General features: G+C 37.2%; 3 protein-coding genes across 3 annotated transcripts; 2 read left to right on the top strand and 1 right to left on the bottom strand.

Annotated features, from left to right (window-relative positions):
- Nucleotides 1–53: 53 nt before the first annotated feature.
- LOC107719664 (kallikrein-7-like) lies at nucleotides 54–1,845 on the top strand. Its single transcript, XM_016527150.1, has 5 exons — nucleotides 54–342; nucleotides 435–585; nucleotides 672–810; nucleotides 1,024–1,287; nucleotides 1,398–1,845. Exons 1-5 carry the CDS (start codon nucleotides 279–281, stop codon nucleotides 1,551–1,553), a joined length of 774 nt encoding a protein of 257 aa, XP_016382636.1. The 5' UTR covers nucleotides 54–278; the 3' UTR covers nucleotides 1,554–1,845.
- A 1,663-nt stretch (nucleotides 1,846–3,508) lies between these two features.
- Nucleotides 3,509–6,030, bottom strand: LOC107719663 (MICOS complex subunit MIC13). Its single transcript, XM_016527149.1, has 4 exons — nucleotides 5,856–6,030; nucleotides 5,315–5,471; nucleotides 4,159–4,210; nucleotides 3,509–4,055 (listed from the first exon to the last, which is right to left on the bottom strand). Exons 1-4 carry the CDS (start codon nucleotides 5,882–5,884, stop codon nucleotides 3,958–3,960), a joined length of 336 nt encoding a protein of 111 aa, XP_016382635.1. The 5' UTR covers nucleotides 5,885–6,030; the 3' UTR covers nucleotides 3,509–3,957.
- Nucleotides 6,031–7,673: 1,643 nt separating this feature from the next.
- hsd11b1la (hydroxysteroid (11-beta) dehydrogenase 1-like a) lies at nucleotides 7,674–11,820 on the top strand. Its single transcript, XM_016527148.1, has 6 exons — nucleotides 7,674–7,889; nucleotides 9,486–9,616; nucleotides 9,699–9,902; nucleotides 10,247–10,340; nucleotides 10,428–10,593; nucleotides 11,173–11,820. The coding sequence occupies exons 1-6, from the start codon at nucleotides 7,802–7,804 to the stop codon at nucleotides 11,384–11,386; spliced, it is 897 nt and encodes a 298-aa protein (XP_016382634.1). The 5' UTR covers nucleotides 7,674–7,801; the 3' UTR covers nucleotides 11,387–11,820.
- The last annotated feature ends 8,015 nt before the right edge of the window (nucleotides 11,821–19,835 follow it).

Below are 19,835 nucleotides of genomic sequence, written 5' to 3'. Positions count from 1 at the left end.
CCATGAAAAAAAAAAAAAAAATAAAAATCAGGTTTGATCAAACCCAAAGAGCATTCACAGGAATCCATCAGAAATAGTCTAGAGCAATGCTGCCAAAGAAATTAAACTGCACCTGAAAGACATCAGTTTTACCAAGATATGCTGGAGCAGATCTTGTATCGAAGGAAAGCAAAACATATTTGGAGTAAAGTAGCAAATTCTGCATCTTGCGTCATCACTGAATGTCATGTGGTAGAGAGCTATATAAATGACTGTGGTGGTCGTACCTGCAGCACATTATGAAGATGAGTGCAGCGTATGGCCTGTTGCTCTCAGTGGCTTTGACGAGCTTGATACTGACTGGTTAGTAAAATCATGCTTAACTGATTATAAAATGATAACTGAACTGTTTTTTGTTATCTCAAACGTGCATCTTTGCATCTTTATTTGCTTAGGCACATTTGGAGCTGATATCATCAATGGCAAAAAAGCCAAGAAGAACTCCATGCTGTACATGGCATCAGTGCAGATTGATGGAAAACACAAATGTGGAGGATTCCTGATCAACCCGAGCTATGTGCTCACAGCCGCACACTGCGATAAAAGGTAAAGCCAACTGTTGACCTGGAATATGTTTGGTGTTCAACAAAACTGTCTACTAATATGCAATTATGTTCATGCTATGAATAAAGTGGTAACATGACTGTGATCCTGGGCACCCACAACATCAGTCCACAAGGAGCAAATCTGAGAAGATATACAGTGCAAAATAGACATAAGCACCCATCCTACAAAGATGCCAAAACTGGGAATGACATCATGCTTCTGAAGGTACAATATTCATAAATAAATGTAAATATATTATAAAATATAACAATATTAAGTTTATTATTAAATATAAATGTATAATTAAATACTTAAATTTTATTTTTGAATTTAATAATAATACATACATTTACATTTTAATTATAAATTAAATAATTAGATTAAACAAACCATTAATGGTAATCACAAAGACCACACTTTTCATATGTGAAATTGTAGCTGTCCAAGAAGCTGAAAACCGGCAAAGGTGTGAAAACCATCAAAATCCCGAGCAAGGACAAACCCCTGAAGCCAAAGACCAAGTGCCAGGTTGCAGGATGGGGTCAAACTGAACAGGAAAATGTGGTGAATGATCTGCTGGTGACAGATGTGTCACCTATCAACTCCTCCATCTGCCAGACAATGTGGAAAAAAGTGCGAGTGAATCTCCCCAAAAACATCCTGTGTGCTGGGGGTTTCGAGACCAAAAGTGGCGCTTGCCAGGTACGTCTAAAGCGATATTTTGGAGGAAGTTCATATTCTGTGAGTCTATATTCTTCTGAACTCAATAAAAAATGTGTCTGGAATCAATCTCAAATGCATTGTCATTGCAGGGTGATTCGGGTGGACCGTTGGTGTGCAGTGGGACAGCAGTGGGAATTGTCTCTTTCAACATGGGACGCTGTGACTACCCAAATGTTCCCAATGTTTACACTGAAATTTCAAAATACAGATTCTGGATCAAGGAGGTGATCAAAGGAGGTGCTTGATGCCTATGAAAATGCATTGTTTTGTTGTGCAGTATGTCAAGCTCAGCTTTTATGGTGCCATGTGAATGCTCGCTGTCAAACTTGTCAATAAAACTGAGAAAAGAACATCAAAAACACAATAAGCAATGACTCTGCATTTTTTCTTTCTAAAGCGCCACTTCAGAGAGAGCGAAACCAGTTAGGGGGCTGTTTAATTCTCAAACACTGCTAAAGTTCACCACCCCCACCACATCCTAAGTTACACAACTGTCTTGTTAAACAAAAATAAACGTAGCACTGGGGGGGAAAAAATGAGAAGACACTTACACAAAAAGAAATGTATATTTTAAGCTTAATTTGAAAAGGCCTTGGGACACAAGCAATTGATTTGTTGTTGTTGCATGAAGCAGCCCAGGTTGGGGAAAAAAAAAAGAAAGAAAACGAAAGAAAGAAATTCCTCCAGAAAGAGCATCTGCATAAGTCTTGCATTTCAACATCTCTCCCAAATTTATCACATTCTTTAATGATTTACAAATCTTAGACGTGGATTGAGTGGAGGTATATATGTATACCCCTTATTTTATTAATATTATTCATTTGTTTTATGTATTTTTTGTATTTTGTATTTGTATTTTTTGTAAAGAAGAGAGAGGGAAATTTTTTTTTTTTTTTAATTAATTTATTTTTTTCAGATGTCATTGTGTTCTAATTGGGGATTGCTTTGTTGGGGCTGGGTAAGGTCGTATATGGTGGGTGGGGTATAACATGTAAAAATGCAATTTGCAACAATAAAAATTCTATGATAAAAAAAAAGAAAGAGCACCTGCCATCACATCAGTTATTCTACAACTAATGTTCTCATCGGGGGTGACGATTTTTTTTATCTTGATCGATCTTTAAGACGTCCACAACCTACTTTTCAAATGAATCATAGAGATTGTGATCTTTTATGTCCTATAAATGTGTCCTGTTTATTTCCGAATGGAAGTATATCTGTGCAGCTTTCAGTTGGCAAGACTTTTTTAAGACAGCACAATCAAGAATCAAAGATGAATGAGAAAGTAAAGAGTTTCTTCTTTCTGTGCGCGAGCTCCGAGATGGAGCGGAACTCGGACATGCAAAGTATATTTTGGGCTTCAGGAGCATGCGTCAAACACACAAGAAAATATTTAAAAATGCGTACTTTTGTCATCACAAATTGGTTGTCTTCGTGAATGTAAACAGTTGGGAGAAAATAAGAGGTGTGTCAGTATATTAGACAGGTCTTAAAGTGACAGTAGCCTAATAACCCTGCTGTTGTCTATATCATTAATGTTAATCAAACAACAAAAGAAAAAGAGAAAATTGCTCAATGCTCTTGACTGGATAATTTTGAGCTTTAATAGAAATCAGTGTATATTTCATTCATACAGGTTTTTTTGTTTGTTTGTTTTGTTACATTTGATTACTTTATTCAGTTTTTGTAGACTTTCTTACCTGAATACTATTGTTAGATATCCTTATCCGAAAAATTTAAAGCAATGTTTATTTGATTTGTTCTATTGCTTGTCATTTGTGTCTTTGTTTTAACTATTTACTTGCCCTCAATAAGCTTGAGAACTTTTATTAGTTATGCTAGTAGGGTCTACTAGTTTTTACTGCTCAGTAACTTGCAAAACTGTCTGTAAAACCAACAGGAAATGCACAAACCCCTAATATGTTTCCAAGCACATACATGTTCTTTAATCAACATGTTCTGGTAAGACGACATGTGCGGCCACTGCAAAACTTTCAAAATGAGTCAGGACGTGCAGAAAAGTGTTGGGGTCTATCTTGACATGAAAGCAGCATTACTCTGCGGTAAAGCTGAAAAGTGTTACTAAGTAATGCTTTCATGTGGTTAGACTGACTCCAAGCTTAATCTAGTCTTAACAAGCTTTAAACAAATAGTAGTTGTTAGCAAACACACTCACGCAGAAGAACTACATCCCTCACAATATTTGACATGATTTATTTTACATTAGACAGAGCAACATGGGATTATAAACTATACAAAACTCAGTTGCAGTCCTTTTGTGCCTATATAAAAAGGGTGAATTTTGGATGGATCAAGGGGAAGATCAATGCCAAAACAGAACATTTCCAGAAAGAGATTTCTCAAATAAATAAAAGAGCTGAATAACAATATACATATAACCCACTTATATTATGATCTTCAAATTATTTTTTGATTCATCTCAATGCTTTACAACTGTATTTTTCTGTTACCGAAGAGCAAAATTGGGTTTGTGCCATTACTATCCTCATAATAATTCTAATTTTTGTTCCATAATGGAATTTAGTCTGTGACATATATGCAGGGGAAAAGCTTCTCGAAGTGTGTAAGTCTTTTCATCCACTGAAGTATTTCGAGAGCATCTTATACTAACTTTAAAGTTCTAAATGCTCATTTTGTGAGGTCTTTAACGTATTGGAGGCCTTGTTTGGTGTAGTCACTAACTGTGGACGGGGTGACCGATAGGGCATGGATAGACTTCTGGACCCCTGAGTGAAAAAAATGGAGCGATCACAAGACTACATTATATTCACATTACATGTGTGGAAAAACTGATTATATACAAGCATCTTCCACCAAATACACTTTTACCTGAGTTCCATGCATCCAGTGGTGAGAACTCAATTTTGGGCGTGGCAGGAAGCTAAAATGTTTTATCAAAAAAAAAAAAAAACATTATAACAAACTGACTTGAAACAACACAGGAAAATACTACACAGACACCATCATAAGAAGTATTCTGGTCAGCATTACACATCAGTTGCAAATGACACATATACCACCATTCAAAAGTTTGGGGTCGGTAAGATTTTTTTAATGTTTTGAAAGTCTATTACGTTCATCAAGGGTGCATTTATTTCATCAAAAATACAGTAAGGATTATTGTGAAATATTATTACAATTTAGCTGTTTTATATTTGAATGCATTCTAAAATGTAATTTATTCCTGTGATGCAAATCTGAATTTTCAGCATTCTCAGCATTTTCTTCAGTCACATGATTCTTCAGAAGTCATTCTAATATGCTTATATGCTGATAATATGCTGTTCTGCTGCTCAAGAAACATTTGTGCTGCTTCATTTTTTTTTTTTTTTGAAAACTGTCATACTTTTTTCATGATTCCTTGATAAATAAAAAGTCCAAAATAATTTTGAAACAGAAATCTTTAACATTATAAAAGATTTTCCTCTCACTTTTGATCAATTTAATACATCCTTGCTGAATAAAAGTATCAATTTATAATTTAATTTTAACTTTTGAATAGTAGTGTACTCTTATTTCCATTGTCACGCCTTTGTAAATGAATATAGGGTATGGTTTAGTTGATGAATTCAGTGCTGTCATCTATATTTTTTTAAATACCACCTCTTAAGTAGAGTCACAGGCTCTACTTTTAGGTTTCATTAAAGGGGTCATATGATGCTGCTAAAAGAACATTATTTTGTGTATTTGGTGTAATGAAATGTGTTTATGCGGTTTAAGGTTCAGAAAACACATTATTTTCCACATACTGTACATTATTGTTTCTCCCCAGATAGTGACGTAGGTATGTGGGGTGTGTTAGAACGAGCCGTTTTAGGTAGGCGTGGTTGACTCTTAACTTTTATAAAGAATATCTCTTTGGATTTGAGACTTTAGTCTTTGCAACTTTACAGATCTTCTTTATGCACCAAGAGCTTGTAACACTCCAAAGAGAAAGGAAAAATTGAAATCGCATCATATGACCCCTTTAATACACTTTTCATACCTCAAAGCCAAAGTACTTCATCCACTCCTCCACAGCAGGTGGGATGGCAGCTTTAGCTCGACCCAAGGTGACAGATCCCTCTTTGCTATCTCCAAGAAGTCCTGAATCATATGCAACATACAGGGCGCCACCTGCAATGGTCACTTTTGTCGCAAACCTGAAATATACATCAACACAAATTCAGTCATTCAAAGTCAAAAGGCCACATTGAGATAAACAGCTGTTATTTACAAACTACTTGGGTTACTGTGACACAAACTACATGGTTATTTTAATTAAACTCAGATTCAAAACAAAAAGCCAATATTTACACAGCTTAAGTTCTTGCTATACTTACTAGCGAACTAGCTCCCCTTAATCCACCATGAAGATAGCTACTCAAATACATGCTAATTTAATTTATAACTAATATAAAAAATATTAAACTATACAAAATATAATAATGCACAAATATGTCATTCAGCATACCTCCCAAGCCCAAACAGACACTTGTAAGCGAACTGCTAATTAGCTCCATATGCAACAACGCAAAAACACTTACTTGACTACAGGCAAAATCTTTGCAGCCATGGTCCTAAAAGCAATAGTATGCTATTAAGCACAAAACTGTTAAATAAGACCCTACTTTAGAATAGATTTGTGCTCTGACTTGACAGCGAACTCCACTGACAAGGACATTTGCGCCTGCAGAACGAGCTGGTAGCAATAAAGCTCGCTTTGAATGCAGTAGAACTTTCACTATCCGCACGTTCGACAAAATAAACGTCGGGTACATAAAAACAAGTTATATGTGTTATATGTAATTTTACAAATTCAAAACAATTAAAAGTAGACGATTGCAAGTGTTAATTTAATAGAAATTTGGTGTTATATATTCGATGAATGTGCCGCCATAATAATCACTGAACTTGCTGTCAGCCGTTTGTTTCAGTATCATCAAAGTCAATTTAAGTATTCTATAGACCAATTATAGGTTTGTAAACATTCAGGATGCGCGCGCATCATGGTTGCAGAAAACCCGGGAGAGATAGCCTTTACGGCTAGAGAATTTCACGGATAGGGTACAAAATAGTTAGGTTTAAAAAGATTATAAATTATATTGATTAGATGTCATTTTCAAAATGTTCTCCGCATATTACAAGAGCTTGTCACCCAGCAATAAGCACTGTTATTCAACGAAATTGACGTTAGAGAGTGGGATAGTCTTACAGATCCGAAACAGGGATGACGTTTTTGTGGGCGGAGCCTATCTGGAGGCAGAAAATGACGTTTTTCAAGTGGCAGTCTATGGAGCATGGAATAAAAGAATTTAAAAAAGGTAAATTTGATTTTATATTTCAAAATTCTGACTTTATTCTCGCAATTCCGAGATTATATCTCACAATTCTATAAGGAAAAACAACTTGTCATTCTCTCTTTTCCCCTCGGCTCTTCTGGCTTATTCCCCTTAGATTTGACAAACTCACTATTTTTGAGTTAAGTTGAGTTATAAAGTCCGAATTAGGAGATATAAACTTGCATTTGCTAGAAAAAAAGTCAGAATTGTGAGATAAAGTAAATAAATGTTATGTAAAAATGTTAATAGTAAGGTTTAAATAATATTTCTAATAGTATTAAGGTTTAAATAATATTTCATGCTGTAACTGTAGGGCTAATACAATACGTCCCCTATGAACAGCATATGTGAATATTATGTAGACCTATTGTTTAAATCGAATTTATGCTTTAAAAGTAGAGTAATCATAACAGTTTTCATCCATAGTATGTCCATTTAAACGTCTGCGTTTAGCTTCAAATGGCGTCTTTGACGACAGTATTCTATAAAAATTATTTGCATTCCGATCTTGACATCAAAAGGCACAAAAATATTTTTTTCTTTTATTCCATGGATTTTACCCATTTATCTCCACTTGTTCCCATAGTGTGCAAGTGACGTAACTGTGACGTCTACTCTGAATTGGTCTATATCATAGACTGCATTAAAAAAATATATATATATATATACTATAGTCTTTGGTATCATTAATTAATTGTATTAATCAATAAAAAGACTTAATTTCATGTAATAGGCCTACTGTGATTGAGTAAACAGGATCTCTCTATTAACTTAAATGCCAAGTCACTAGATAGTTTAACGTACTGAAAATTAATCTAATAACCTTGACTTTCGGTTTTTATTTCCTAGCCAGTCATTTTCTGACACACGCACACACACACACTCAAGACAGAAAAATCACAACTTAATTAAAACATAATTTGAAATAAAACGAAAACGATTGCTAACACCCCCGGACAGTGCGTATTTATTGTTCCCAAGATTGCGCCACATACATCGGATTGTACTTTGACATGACTCCGCCTTTTTTTATACACATGATCCGGTTATGCTGGTTCTGTAGTTAAAAAAACTACTGATTTTGACAGTTGATCGGTTCAACTTCATATTTCTGTAAGCTGTGCTTCTTCATCTTCCACAGATTTCCTGAAATGAATCTTTATGCCAAGTTCCTGTTGCTGTGCGGCATAAGCGTCGCTTTTGTTGCGGTTCGATGGAGCGCTCCGTCATTTAATGAAGGTGAGTACGACCGCCTTTCTGTTTATCTACGTGTGCTGTAATAAAAATTAATATTCAAATAACCTGTAATACCACATTAAATGCATGTGCAAGACCCGTGATTAGTCAAACCAGGATTTAGGGGAAATATTTGTTTTTTTTCTTTCTTTCTTCCCTTCTATTTAAAACACATATGCCACTACCTGAAATTGTTTTTGAATTAAACGTTAAATTCTATGCTTACATTTCATCACTTTAATAGGTGCAAGTGAGTGGGCGAGTGTGTTTAAAAAAGAAACATGACCTGAACTCTACTGAACTGGCCCATTCATACCAGTTTTAATATAGAGTTGATTATTGCACTTCATCTCCCATTAAGGTCATTGAAAATTGATTTTCTGCATTTGGCAATGTGATAAATAATCCTTGATGTCTAACATTTGATGGTCATCAACATGAACTTGCAGGATGATTATCACCACATATTTGCTCATGTATGCATAAATAGTGAATACCGTTGCCAAAAACCCCACCAAAAATCAGTCAAGGCTTTAATTTACCAGGCCACAATGGCATTTATGCAATTAAGGATGTGTGACAAGCAAAGGGAGCATCTCTGTCCTGCAGTAGTTGCACCACAGAACTTGTTTTAACCTCAAAATAATTACTGTTACTGCAGTGCCTTTGTTGGAGTACAGAGAGGCTATTGGAGAAGTTTAATATAACTTTCTACCCATAATGGATGTGACTAATGGGAAAAGGCCATACATAAAATCTTTTCACAAACTGATAAACTGTGATAACCCTAGAAAGCTTAAAAAGCAGGATTTGTCATTTGACCTTTATGAACATTAAATATACCATTATAGCGTTATGAGACACTTTTATGCAATAACTAGGCTATCTTTTATACAGTGTCTACACTGGGCATAGTCTAGCAAAGCCAGACGTTCAGACTAACAGCAGAAGTTCTGGACTCCATAGCAGCTTTCATTGGCCAAGGATCGCCCAAGAGGCTTCCTGAACGACACGCAAAGCAATGTTTGTTTTGTTCAGCATCATGTTTAGTGGCATGAAAATGTAAGTCGGTGTCCCTACAATAACTAAACTGGCGTGCAATAAGCCATTCAAGAACATTGTCTTTAGTCATCAAGAGTCTATTCAGTGAACTTCACATACTTTTGAAAATCCAGCTTTAGTTGATCCTAAAAGCACTCATTGTTACAGTTGTAAACACAATGGCTTTCTTCCTCCACAAGGAGGTTTGTAGTCACAACGGCTTTGTTTCCAGGGCAGACCATTAAAGACACACACATCTCTTGGAAATCCTGTAGAATTCAACCAATCAAATGACGACTTTGAAACTCCCAAAGTGTTTCCCTTTTTGTGTGCCTTATATGCATCTTATGCAACATTCTATTGTTTTTCTACATTAACGTGCTAGACAGACATGTTTTGACCAATGCGCATCAGCGCATGATTTTTGGGTATGATACAGCATTCTAAAAATGTGGTGCTCAACTCGAGACCTTTTTTCCCCATTCGACTGCCTGCGTCTCGCGTTCTGGGTGAATGGCCTCATAGTCAACATCGTACTATGAACTGTGTCTTTTTTAGAGTCCTTGAAAGGTGCCAGGGTGCTGGTGACCGGTGCCAGTACTGGCATCGGTGAGCAGTTGGCGTATCACTATGCCCGTTTAGGAGCCCAACTCGTTATCACAGCGAGGAGAGGAAATGTCCTAGAACAGGTCAGTTGAGTTTTCTTCTTTCATTCATCATTTACATGATTCAAGGATATATGACTGCTTCATATGATTCATCTCAACTCAGGTTGTGAGCAAGTGCTTGGAAATGGGGGCTCAAAGGGCATTGTTCATCCCTGCGGACATGGCAAAGCCCTCCGATGCTGACCATGTGGTGCAGTACGCCATCGAACAGCTTGGGGGTCTGGATTACCTGGTTCTGAACCACATCGGGCCCAGTCCATACAGAATGTGGGATGGAAATGTGGAGCACACACGATGGCTGCTAGAGGTGCCAAATCACAATGACAACGATTTGTATTGACAATAGCAACTTCATAAAAGGTTATTTCACCCAAAAATCAACATTCTGTCATTATTTACTTACTTACTTTCAAAACTGTTATTTTTTAATTCAGTGAAAGTGAATGGGGACCAAAAAGGACACGTTGCAAAAGCACTGTAGCTCTCAAATCTCAGGCACACATGTAGCCTATATTCAAAAATGACACATCAAGATTTGACATCTTTATTCAAATTTTTGGGTGAACTATACCTGCTAGTTTTGATGCCATATATGGTGTAAAACTAACAAATATATATAATTGATTAGTCATTCATTAATTTCTCCTATAGGTGAATTTTCTCAGTTATGCAGAGATGACTCAAAAAGCATTGCCAACCCTTGAAAAGAGTAAAGGGTCAATAGTTGTTGTTTCCTCCCTGCTAGGTGATTAAAATCTGACACCTTTCTCACAATTGTTGCTGGTTTAACAAACAAACAGATGCTGGAATAACGCCCAACTGTTTTCCACAGGAAAAATATGTGGCCCCTTTGCTTTGCCGTATGCCACAACTAAGTTTGCAGTAAATGGTTTCTTTGGAGGCCTCCAGCATGAGCTAGCAATGCAAAAAAGCAATGTGTCCATAACCATCTGCACACTGGGCCTGATCGACACAGATAGCGCCATGGAGAAAATCAAGTAAGAACAGGCTAACATCAAGATCTTTGGTTCTTTATGCTGATAAATGCAATGCAAATGTACAATCAATTAAAAGTGGACTCAGTTTCTGCTAATGAAAAGCTTTGACACAAAGAAATGAACAGCAAGTCTGACAAATATGGGGGAAGAGGTCATTTAATGGGATTTAATATAAAAATATTATTTTATGAATGACACAGTTGAAAAGGAATAAAACAAGAGAAAATGAAGCGACAGAAATTAATGAATAAACTTTATGCCTCCAGGCCAAAAGATGTCAGTAGTACATACATACCTACAAACAAACATAAAAATACATACACAGAAGAACAAGTGAAATGTGAACAAAAACAGACTTTTACAGACATTTAGGAATGTTTAAAACTGTAAAGTTTAAGTTTTTGTCTAGTGGTACTAGCTCAGCACTAGTTACTAAAGAACATATGCCATATGGGCAGACAAAGTCTAATTTGTGGTCATAAATAGCACTTATGCAACTCAAACATTCCATATCACTCATGACCGCTCGAGTTGCAGATAAAAGGCTCATTCTTCATATCTCTGATGTGCTTAATGCAGAGGTTACATCAACATGACCGCCTACCCTGCACACGAAGCCGCCTGGCACATTATCGAAGCTGGAGCATCTCGCCAGCCTGAGGCCTTTTACCCCTGGTACACATTCTACGCCTGTCTCTTCAGGGATTGGTTCCCATACTTGAGGGACCAGACGATTCAAAACTCCTACACATATAATCCACAAGTTTATAAGGAACCAGTTACTGGAAGCTGAGTTTAATGGGAATCTATGCGTTGAGCAGAGCATTAGCGGTTAACGCATGTGCTCTGACACACCAAGCCCTGGTGCTCATGAGGGTGATGGGAGTTCTTCTCCCTGTTGTTGAAGACCAAGAATAAAGCTTTATAATGAAATATTCAACCTGCTGAGGTTGAAGGTGATTTGTAGTAATTTATCAAGAATATATTGCTGATGTGAAGATTTAAAGAGTTTAAACACTATTTTAATATGTCTGTTCACAAACTACAATCACTTTTTTTTAAGTCTGTTAATATTTCATGTAATTATTCAGGATTTAAAACGGCAGATGTTTTGTCTGCGTAGACTAAACTACTTTACCTCAGTAAATCACTCTTACCTCATGTTATAGCTTACACTAGCGATATTTCTACGCGACCCGTTGTATCAGACTCAACAATAAAGACGTTCCACTAAAAGCTTGCCGCTTGAGTTTTATTGCTGATCAAATCTAACATTCAGAGCGTACATCATTAGATAATGAGAGGTTTCAAGACATTTTGATGTTTTAGACAGAATTGCGCAAGCGCTGTCTTTGTTGTAGCACTAAAGGAATTATGCAAATCAGGTACTATCTGAAGAACACAAAATCTGTGCTGATTTACAGACTACTATCACACTTTTGAGGGTATAATCACAACCCTGAGTTAAGTTACACCTCTAAAGAATATTGCTATTTGCACCAAACAGAATACATTTGGATGTTGTAACACAATATGTCCAAAAGAGGGCAGCAGTCTCTTGATAATAGCGACAACAAACTAGTGCGTGCACGTGTTCCCCTTTCACCGTCTCAAAAAGTTTGACCAGTAGGTGGTTTGATTGTATGACCGCCAAGATGAAGACTTTTCACTTCTGAGTGAGTCCTTGATAAGAGAGATATTCCACATTAATTCCCTGCAATTATCATGGGTGGGTCATAATATACTGAATTCACAGAAGAGCTACATGAACTGAAATTACGCCAGGCTGTATCAATTCTCATGTACTTGACTGGGTTTAAGAGGAGAAATCCAAGCCAGAACCTCCTCCTGCTTCACGTGCACTGCCTTATGCATTACGCATACACTATCTCTTTTTACTCACACTTTCCCCTTCTCTCTTAGACACACACCCACACATGCCCGCATACACACTCATGATGGGGCCTCCAGGGGGAAGGAACGGGCCCGTCTGGCTGGGATAGCAGCCAGGAACACCTGCAACAGATTAGAGCTCCTAATGCTGAGCAATAAATCCCCCACCCTCTCCAGCATCACCATGAACATGAACTGAACAAACTCTATCTATCTATCCATCCATCCATCCATCTATCTATCTATGGTTGATTTGTGAAAGAATTGTTCTTTTTAATGAATCACTTGATCCAGTTCATGAAAACAATCTGAACAGTATGTTAATGATTCATTCACAAATTAAACCATTCTCGATTCAACACACCATCTAACAAGGCATTGATCTAGTCAGATTTGTTAGACAAAAACATATTTCCGTATTATCCAAACATCTTTAAAATAAAATCTTAAGAAAAAAGTTACACTTTGAAAAGGGTGACCATACATGCCCTTTTTCCCAGACACATCCTGGAGAGGATTTCTATATTGCCTAAAATACCCAGGTTTTGGCTTTGTTTGCGCTGCGCAGACCGATCGGTGTGATGAGATCAAAGTACCATGATCACACCTTCTCACGTGCCACGATTGGTCGATTATGTACAATGCCTGCATGTTATTGGTCAAACTACTTTTCGATCATTATTTGAACATTAAGTATGAAAACAGGAAAACAAAGTCAAAACCTTTTAGGCAATATAGAAAAGACCCCTTAAAAAGACGCCCAATGTTCCCAATTAGCAGAATCTAGAAACAGAACCTTATTGGTCAAACTACTTTTCGATCATTATTTGAACATTAAGTATGAAAACAGGAAAACAAAGTCAAAACCTTTTAGGCAATATAGAAAAGACCCCTTAAAAAGACGCCCAATGTTCCCAATTAGCAGAATCTAGAAATTGGGGGGGCTAGATGAATTCTTCTTTCTCTCCCTGTCTCTTTTTCTCCATAAAGGAGAAAGTCCAATTAACAAAGGATAAGAAGTGAACCGTAAATACCCTCAACAAGGCCCAGCAAGAACAAGAACTGGCTTTCTCTCTCTATCTCTCTCTCTTTCCCCCCCACATCTCCTATCCCCTCCACCTTTCACAAAGGGAAGGCTCGGAGCTTACAAAGTGCCAATTAACACTGAATGTTTGGCCCTTGCGCTTCCTTCCCGGAGCCGCTGACAGCGACGGTGTTTTTTGTTAATACCAAAGGCCCGCAAAGAATTATAATTCTCCTCCTTCGCCCCCCTCCCCCAACCCTCCCTCTCCTCCCATCCTCAATCCCTTTATTTTGTTTCCAATGGGGTGGTTTTACAGTTCAATGCACGTTCAAAGGGTGATATAAAATGACTTTCCAAAGAATTTCGTTTGGAGCAGAAGAGAGGGGAAGGTTAGGGGTTGCCATTGCGGTGGGGTGATTGGTTAAAGGACGACGATCTAAAAAAAAAAAATCTGACAACTGAGGCTTCCTTTAGTTAGGTGTTTGGTAAGCATTTTGGATTTGAACACAACCCAATCACTAAGGGGGTGAACTGACTAAACGGATGTCCAGCGTAAACCAAGATGAATAACTATGACGATAGCCAAGAACGATAACTATGAAGATAAGTGTAACAACGTTGTAGATCGGGAAGAAGGAGGCGGGAACCGGCGATCATTTAAAGACTTTAATAATAAAATAAACAAACACAAAATAAAGTCCAGGCCTGATCCTCTCTCGTCCTTCACTGTCGTTACTCCTCCTTTTATCCTTCCGGAGCTCCTCCGTGGGACTCAAGACCGGTGAGTGGCGCAGGTGTCGCTCATTATCAATTACTCCACCAGCCTCGCTCCGTTCCCATGGCTCTCGGCCCCACCCCACTCGTCAAAATAAGTTTTAAAAATCATTTTAATTCAAGAGAATAGCGGAGTCTACACCACAACCTTGATGATAATGACAGGGTAATGATATCCTTGAAATCGCTTTCAAAATGTTTTTCGAGCTGATGAACGATAAAAACAATAGTCCCTTTCACACATACTGTCTTTACCGGTAAATTACCAGTAAATTACCATTAAGAGATCATGTGTGAACAGGACCTTTTAAAAAATACCGGTAAATTCGTTGTAATATTATGAACGTTCCAGTGCACTGGAAGGATTTTGCGATTGAGACCTTACAATGGCTGACTCCCTGATCAGTGCCCTGACGATTGAGCTAGGGAGCTGATTGAGACACACCCGAGATTACCGGTATGAGCACATATGAGTTCAGAACGTGCTGACGTAAGACGTTTACTCTGGGCCAATCATAACATTCTGATGCAGATGACGCATTTACACAGAGCTGTGTAGTTCGGTTTGAAGTCGTCTATGGCCCTGTCCAAAATGGCACACTTCATGTGCACTTTTCGGTATTAAGGACTTACAATGGCTGCTGCGTGCGCATGTCTGTTAAATCCACCGATTTGGTATCTTATTCACATCTTGTTCCGTGACTTCTGACCGCATGTATTCATACATTTATGCATGAAGGCACTGTGACCCACACACACACACACACACACACACACTCGAACCTTTCACAGGCAACCTGTTATTTTCCTAAAGATGACCCTGAAATTGTTTAGACTGCACCGCATCCACTGCCATTGGCTTTGGACTTGTACAAAGAGCAGCTGTGAACTGATTTATGATGATTTGTGAGATAATTATGTGAACTTTGTGGGAGTAAAACCACATAAAAAAATTTAAAAAAAACAGTAAAACAGACAATATATACGTTAAGCTCTAACATGTTGTTGATTACCAAAAATAGTGTCATAAATAAGCTTAGTGACCTTTTAATTCAGATGTTTCCATAAATATCCACTTTTTATCAAACATTTTAATATTGCCCTGAGCATAACAAAACATTAAAAAGCACTTCCATGCAGAGTTCACTTATTAGGGATAGTGTACCCAAAAATGAAGATATTTTGAAAAATGTCTCAAGGTACATTTACACAACAATGTACTGAAAACAGAAAGGATTTTTCATTGCGTTTTTAAAAAAGAGTTTTGCGTACAGACGACAATGTTGTCAAAATGATCATCGTTGCGTGAAAATGACTAAAACGCTGTATTATACATGCCAGGCCAGTAGTTAGCGATGTCACTTTGTAAGGAAACGCTACGCGCATACAACACGTTATACACACTCGCATGATGTCACCGTTTTCACACATTTGCATTTTTGTAGTCAACACGGAGATGATTACAGTAGCCTATCGTTTTCAAAACCTTGCACTTTGAAACCTGTTTTCAAAAGTTTGCGTTTTCTGGCCCCCAAAACGGTGTTGTTGTGTAAACGAATGGCCAAAACGCATAAAACGTTTTCCATTTTTAGTTGAAAATGGTGTTGTGTAAATGCCCCCTGTGTTCAGTGAGCACCAATGTTGTTTGGTTACCAATGTTCTTCAAAATATCTCTTATGTTTCATTGTAGAAAGAAAGTCCTACGAATTTGGATCGACATGCATTTTGTTTTCATTATAATGTGCATATTTGCTAATATATAACAATAAGAATTTAGGACGGGGCGACAGGATGGGCCAAAAATGGGCATCTTCATGAAGAAAATTAAGATAACAATTATATAGTGCTGCGGGGATGACATATTTATGTAAGGCAAAATCCAGAAATTTTAACATTTTCAATTCCATTGTCCTGAAGTCAATAGGTTTTTTTTGAATGGGTTTGTAATTAAATGCTTAAAACAAGGTTTGTGGTTCGCACAAGCTCAAGCTATTTTCATGTTTTATTCTACGACACAAAATACATCAGTAATACCCCCTTTTGGGTCAATTATTCTTTTAATAAGAGGAACCTAAAGTACTGCAAATAACAATCGCAGAACATAAACAATCTGATCACTAACTTGTTTACCAATGATATGGCATATATACACTCCACCTCAGCTGCGGCTTTGGCTTTCACAGTAGCAGGGTAATCTCTCTACACAGTAGCTACTGTTCCCCTCCATCCACCCCCTCCAATGCCCCAATCTACCCCACCTCCATTCTCCCCTTCACAGCTTGCTGTGACCCATCTTGCACCTCCCGGAGTCCACAACAGACGCTTGGTGTGTGAAGAGGGTCAGGAGTTCAGGGCACGACTCCGTCCGTCCCCCCTCTCTGTACAGTGAGCACTCAGAAGGTTTATAATTGTCTGCTGCTGGCATCCAGGGCAGGTTCAAGCGCAGTGCAGTGCTGGAGAGAGAGAGATGTGTCTTATTAAACAGTCACTGATTAGATGCAACTAATTGACAGGGCCTTGTTTTTAATCTCCTTTTCCCAGCTATAGTTCTCTTCCCGACAGACAGACATACACACACCTCCCTCTGTTCAGTGTGTTCTTGTTATTCATCCTCTCTTCCCAGAATATGAACATTCACATGGAGCTGCTGAACTCTCTATAGGTATTTATACCTTAATTAAGGTGTATCTTTATATGTTGGTTGGTTGTCAATTGGCTTTTGGCAATTGGTTGGTTGTCAATTTAAATGTCCACCTGTAACCATCATCTATATGAAGACTTCAGATGCAAAAACCTCCAAGTCCGTCTGATATTTTTTTCTTTTAAATGAGGATTTTTATCAGGCTCCTATGTTTAGGTTCAGTAATTTCACTTTAATGGCAAAGAAAAGGTTATTCAGTTATTGAATGCCTTATTTTCAAAACCGTTCAATGTTATTTATATAGGATCCTGATAAAAAAGGCTCATAGAAAAGAAAAATCTTAGATGGACTTTAAGGGTTTTGCATCAGAAGTTTATATAGGTAGCAAACACGATGCCATTTGAGATTCTAAATTTAAGTTATCTGAAAAAAAATAATAATAAAAATGTATAAATTATTATTATAATTATATTTTAGAATTTATTTTGTGAACACATTAATATTTGTATAAATAATAAATACACTTTAAACAAAAAAAATTCATTTTAAATTCATTTCTTTTTCAGGTATTTGAAGGAGCAAACATAATGACATTTGAAATTCTACATTTAATGTCAATATTTTCATGGTTATCTTAAAAAAAAGAAACATTTTAAACAAAAATATTATTATTATTATTATTTTGTGAACACATTTATATTTGGATATTTAATAAATAAAAATTAAACAAAAAATAAAAAAATACATCATTTGAATTTTTTAGGTATTTGAGGGAGCAAATATGATGACATTTGAAATTCTAAATTTAATGTCAATATTTTCATAAAGCTTTCTGAAAAAAATATGGACTTTTTGTAATGCTGTATGTCGAAATTATTGGTCATAGTATAGCGAATTATACATATTGTAGAGAAATACGTCAAATCAGTTGAGAAAATTAATTCTACATATCAGGAAAAATGTAACAATTAATTTGTTATTTGTCAAAAAAGTCTAAATTAGTTAAGTAATTATTTTTGTTTTGTTGCAATACATTTGACTTCCTGTCATTTCAATTTAACTTCCTATGGGACGTGGCCAATTTATTTTAAATTACAACATCTCTGGGTAAAATCTGGGCATAATTGGGATTATTGATATCGACATTAGAGAGAAGACACGAAAAGCTGAGTGGTTGCTGTTCTGAAATGTATAAAAATGTTGTTTTTAAAAAGTGATATGTTAGTCTTAAAAAAAGTGGAAAGTAAAGTAGTAGTGGCTTACAGCTTCAAAGACAGAAATATAAGAAGTTAAAAAAATAAATAAAACTACATCCGTAAAGCATTCTCAAACTTATTAAGTTTACCATTTTTATCCTGCCATCTACCTAACTGAATCAGGAAATGAAGGAACGCCATGGTTCAATTCTAATCCATAGGCAACGTGTCATTAGTGTCTTGCTAAAGCCTGAAAAAGTGTGTGCACACGCTGCAAAAAACGAGAGCGGTAAGTGTAAAAATACAAGAGAGAGAAGTGCAACAGCAGTACAGCAGATGTGGCTGGAGTGCAGCCAAATTCAACCTCTCTGTAGTCCATAACCCTCATCTCAGGAGAACGCTGAGGAGACAATAAGAGCGAACCAAAGGATCAGAGAGAAAGCGCAACTCTTTCATCTTCTTCCATCCTCATTCCGTCACCCGAGCGTGTCCCGATGAACTCGGTGTTGATAAAAGTCGCATATTTCTTAGAGCAACCTTATTTACAGACAAAACTGTCGTTGTTGTGTCCTTGGCTTTCGGCATGACCTAGTTTTCATGTGAGCAGTTGGTTCGGACTGATTACTAAATCAATAAATCAACCAAAGAATGAGTTTCCACATTTTATGCTCTCAGATGAATGGCAAGGAGATGACAAAATTGGGCAGCTGCCACCATCCGGTGTTCTGATGTGGACTTTCTCAGGCGAGTGTTTGGTCTTTGGAGAACATCCATCAGCAGATGGCCAACACATTGCATTCCAGACAGGCCCTTCTGTCTGGACTGAACCAGGAATGGTGCAAATCCGGCTTCATGGCTCTCCAGGGCCACATGGAACTGTGTCTCTTTCTTAAGCAACACCCGCAAGATCTTGTGTGCGTCACAGCGCAGTTTTTCCATCAGCACTAGAACAGGTCCGTGAACATCAGGTTGCACCTTCTTGGTGCATGTGAGCATGTGCTTCATCATGTTGCCTTAAAAAAACAAGTCACATGGTCATAAAATATGTGACCCTGTCTGTGAAATCCAGGCTAAAGTCTCAAAATCTAATTTCAATTAGATTTAGAATCTAGAATTCAATTTCAATTCTAATTTCAACCATTCATTTCACTATGATTTCAATTTTTGACATGGCCTTACTCAGTCAATATTAAAGATATAAAGGCTATATTTTCACAGAATGTTCTACATCTTTATGAAGGATGAATTTATGTAGAAAACAGTAAATCACAGAAAATGACTTTAGCTGGGTTTTCACAGGCAGGGTCACATATTGTAACATAAAATTTGCCACTCTTGGCAAAAATCTGGTTTGGCATGTACCTGTTGAAAGATGTGGTGATGGCTGCAGATGAGTAAGGCTCAGCTGTGACCAAGAGATCATAGTATATGTTTTGGCTAGTAAGACTTTGTCTAACCAAAATATGACCTTTTGAAAGTTGTTAGGAAGAGGTCCATCAGCCAAACCAATCCTTCAGTACTCCTCCTTGGTTAAATTTAAATGAACTGATTGCACCAAAAGAATGTGCAGGGTCCCAAACCCTTCACTAGCCACTATCCTGAGCTGAGACGTCAAAGATGGAGAAAAATTCATCCATTTCACACTCTAAAGAGCCCTGGAAAAAGGAATCAGACACTGGTAAAGCATCTACTGCCATGTAATGAAATATTAGCA

This window comes from Sinocyclocheilus rhinocerous, unplaced genomic scaffold (genome assembly GCF_001515625.1).
Source record: "Sinocyclocheilus rhinocerous isolate Xijiao unplaced genomic scaffold, SAMN03320098_v1.1 scaffold1294, whole genome shotgun sequence".
Taxonomy (NCBI): domain Eukaryota; kingdom Metazoa; phylum Chordata; class Actinopteri; order Cypriniformes; family Cyprinidae; genus Sinocyclocheilus; species Sinocyclocheilus rhinocerous.
Note: the sequence above shows the minus strand (reverse complement) of the source record. Positions and strands in the feature narration are given on the sequence as shown.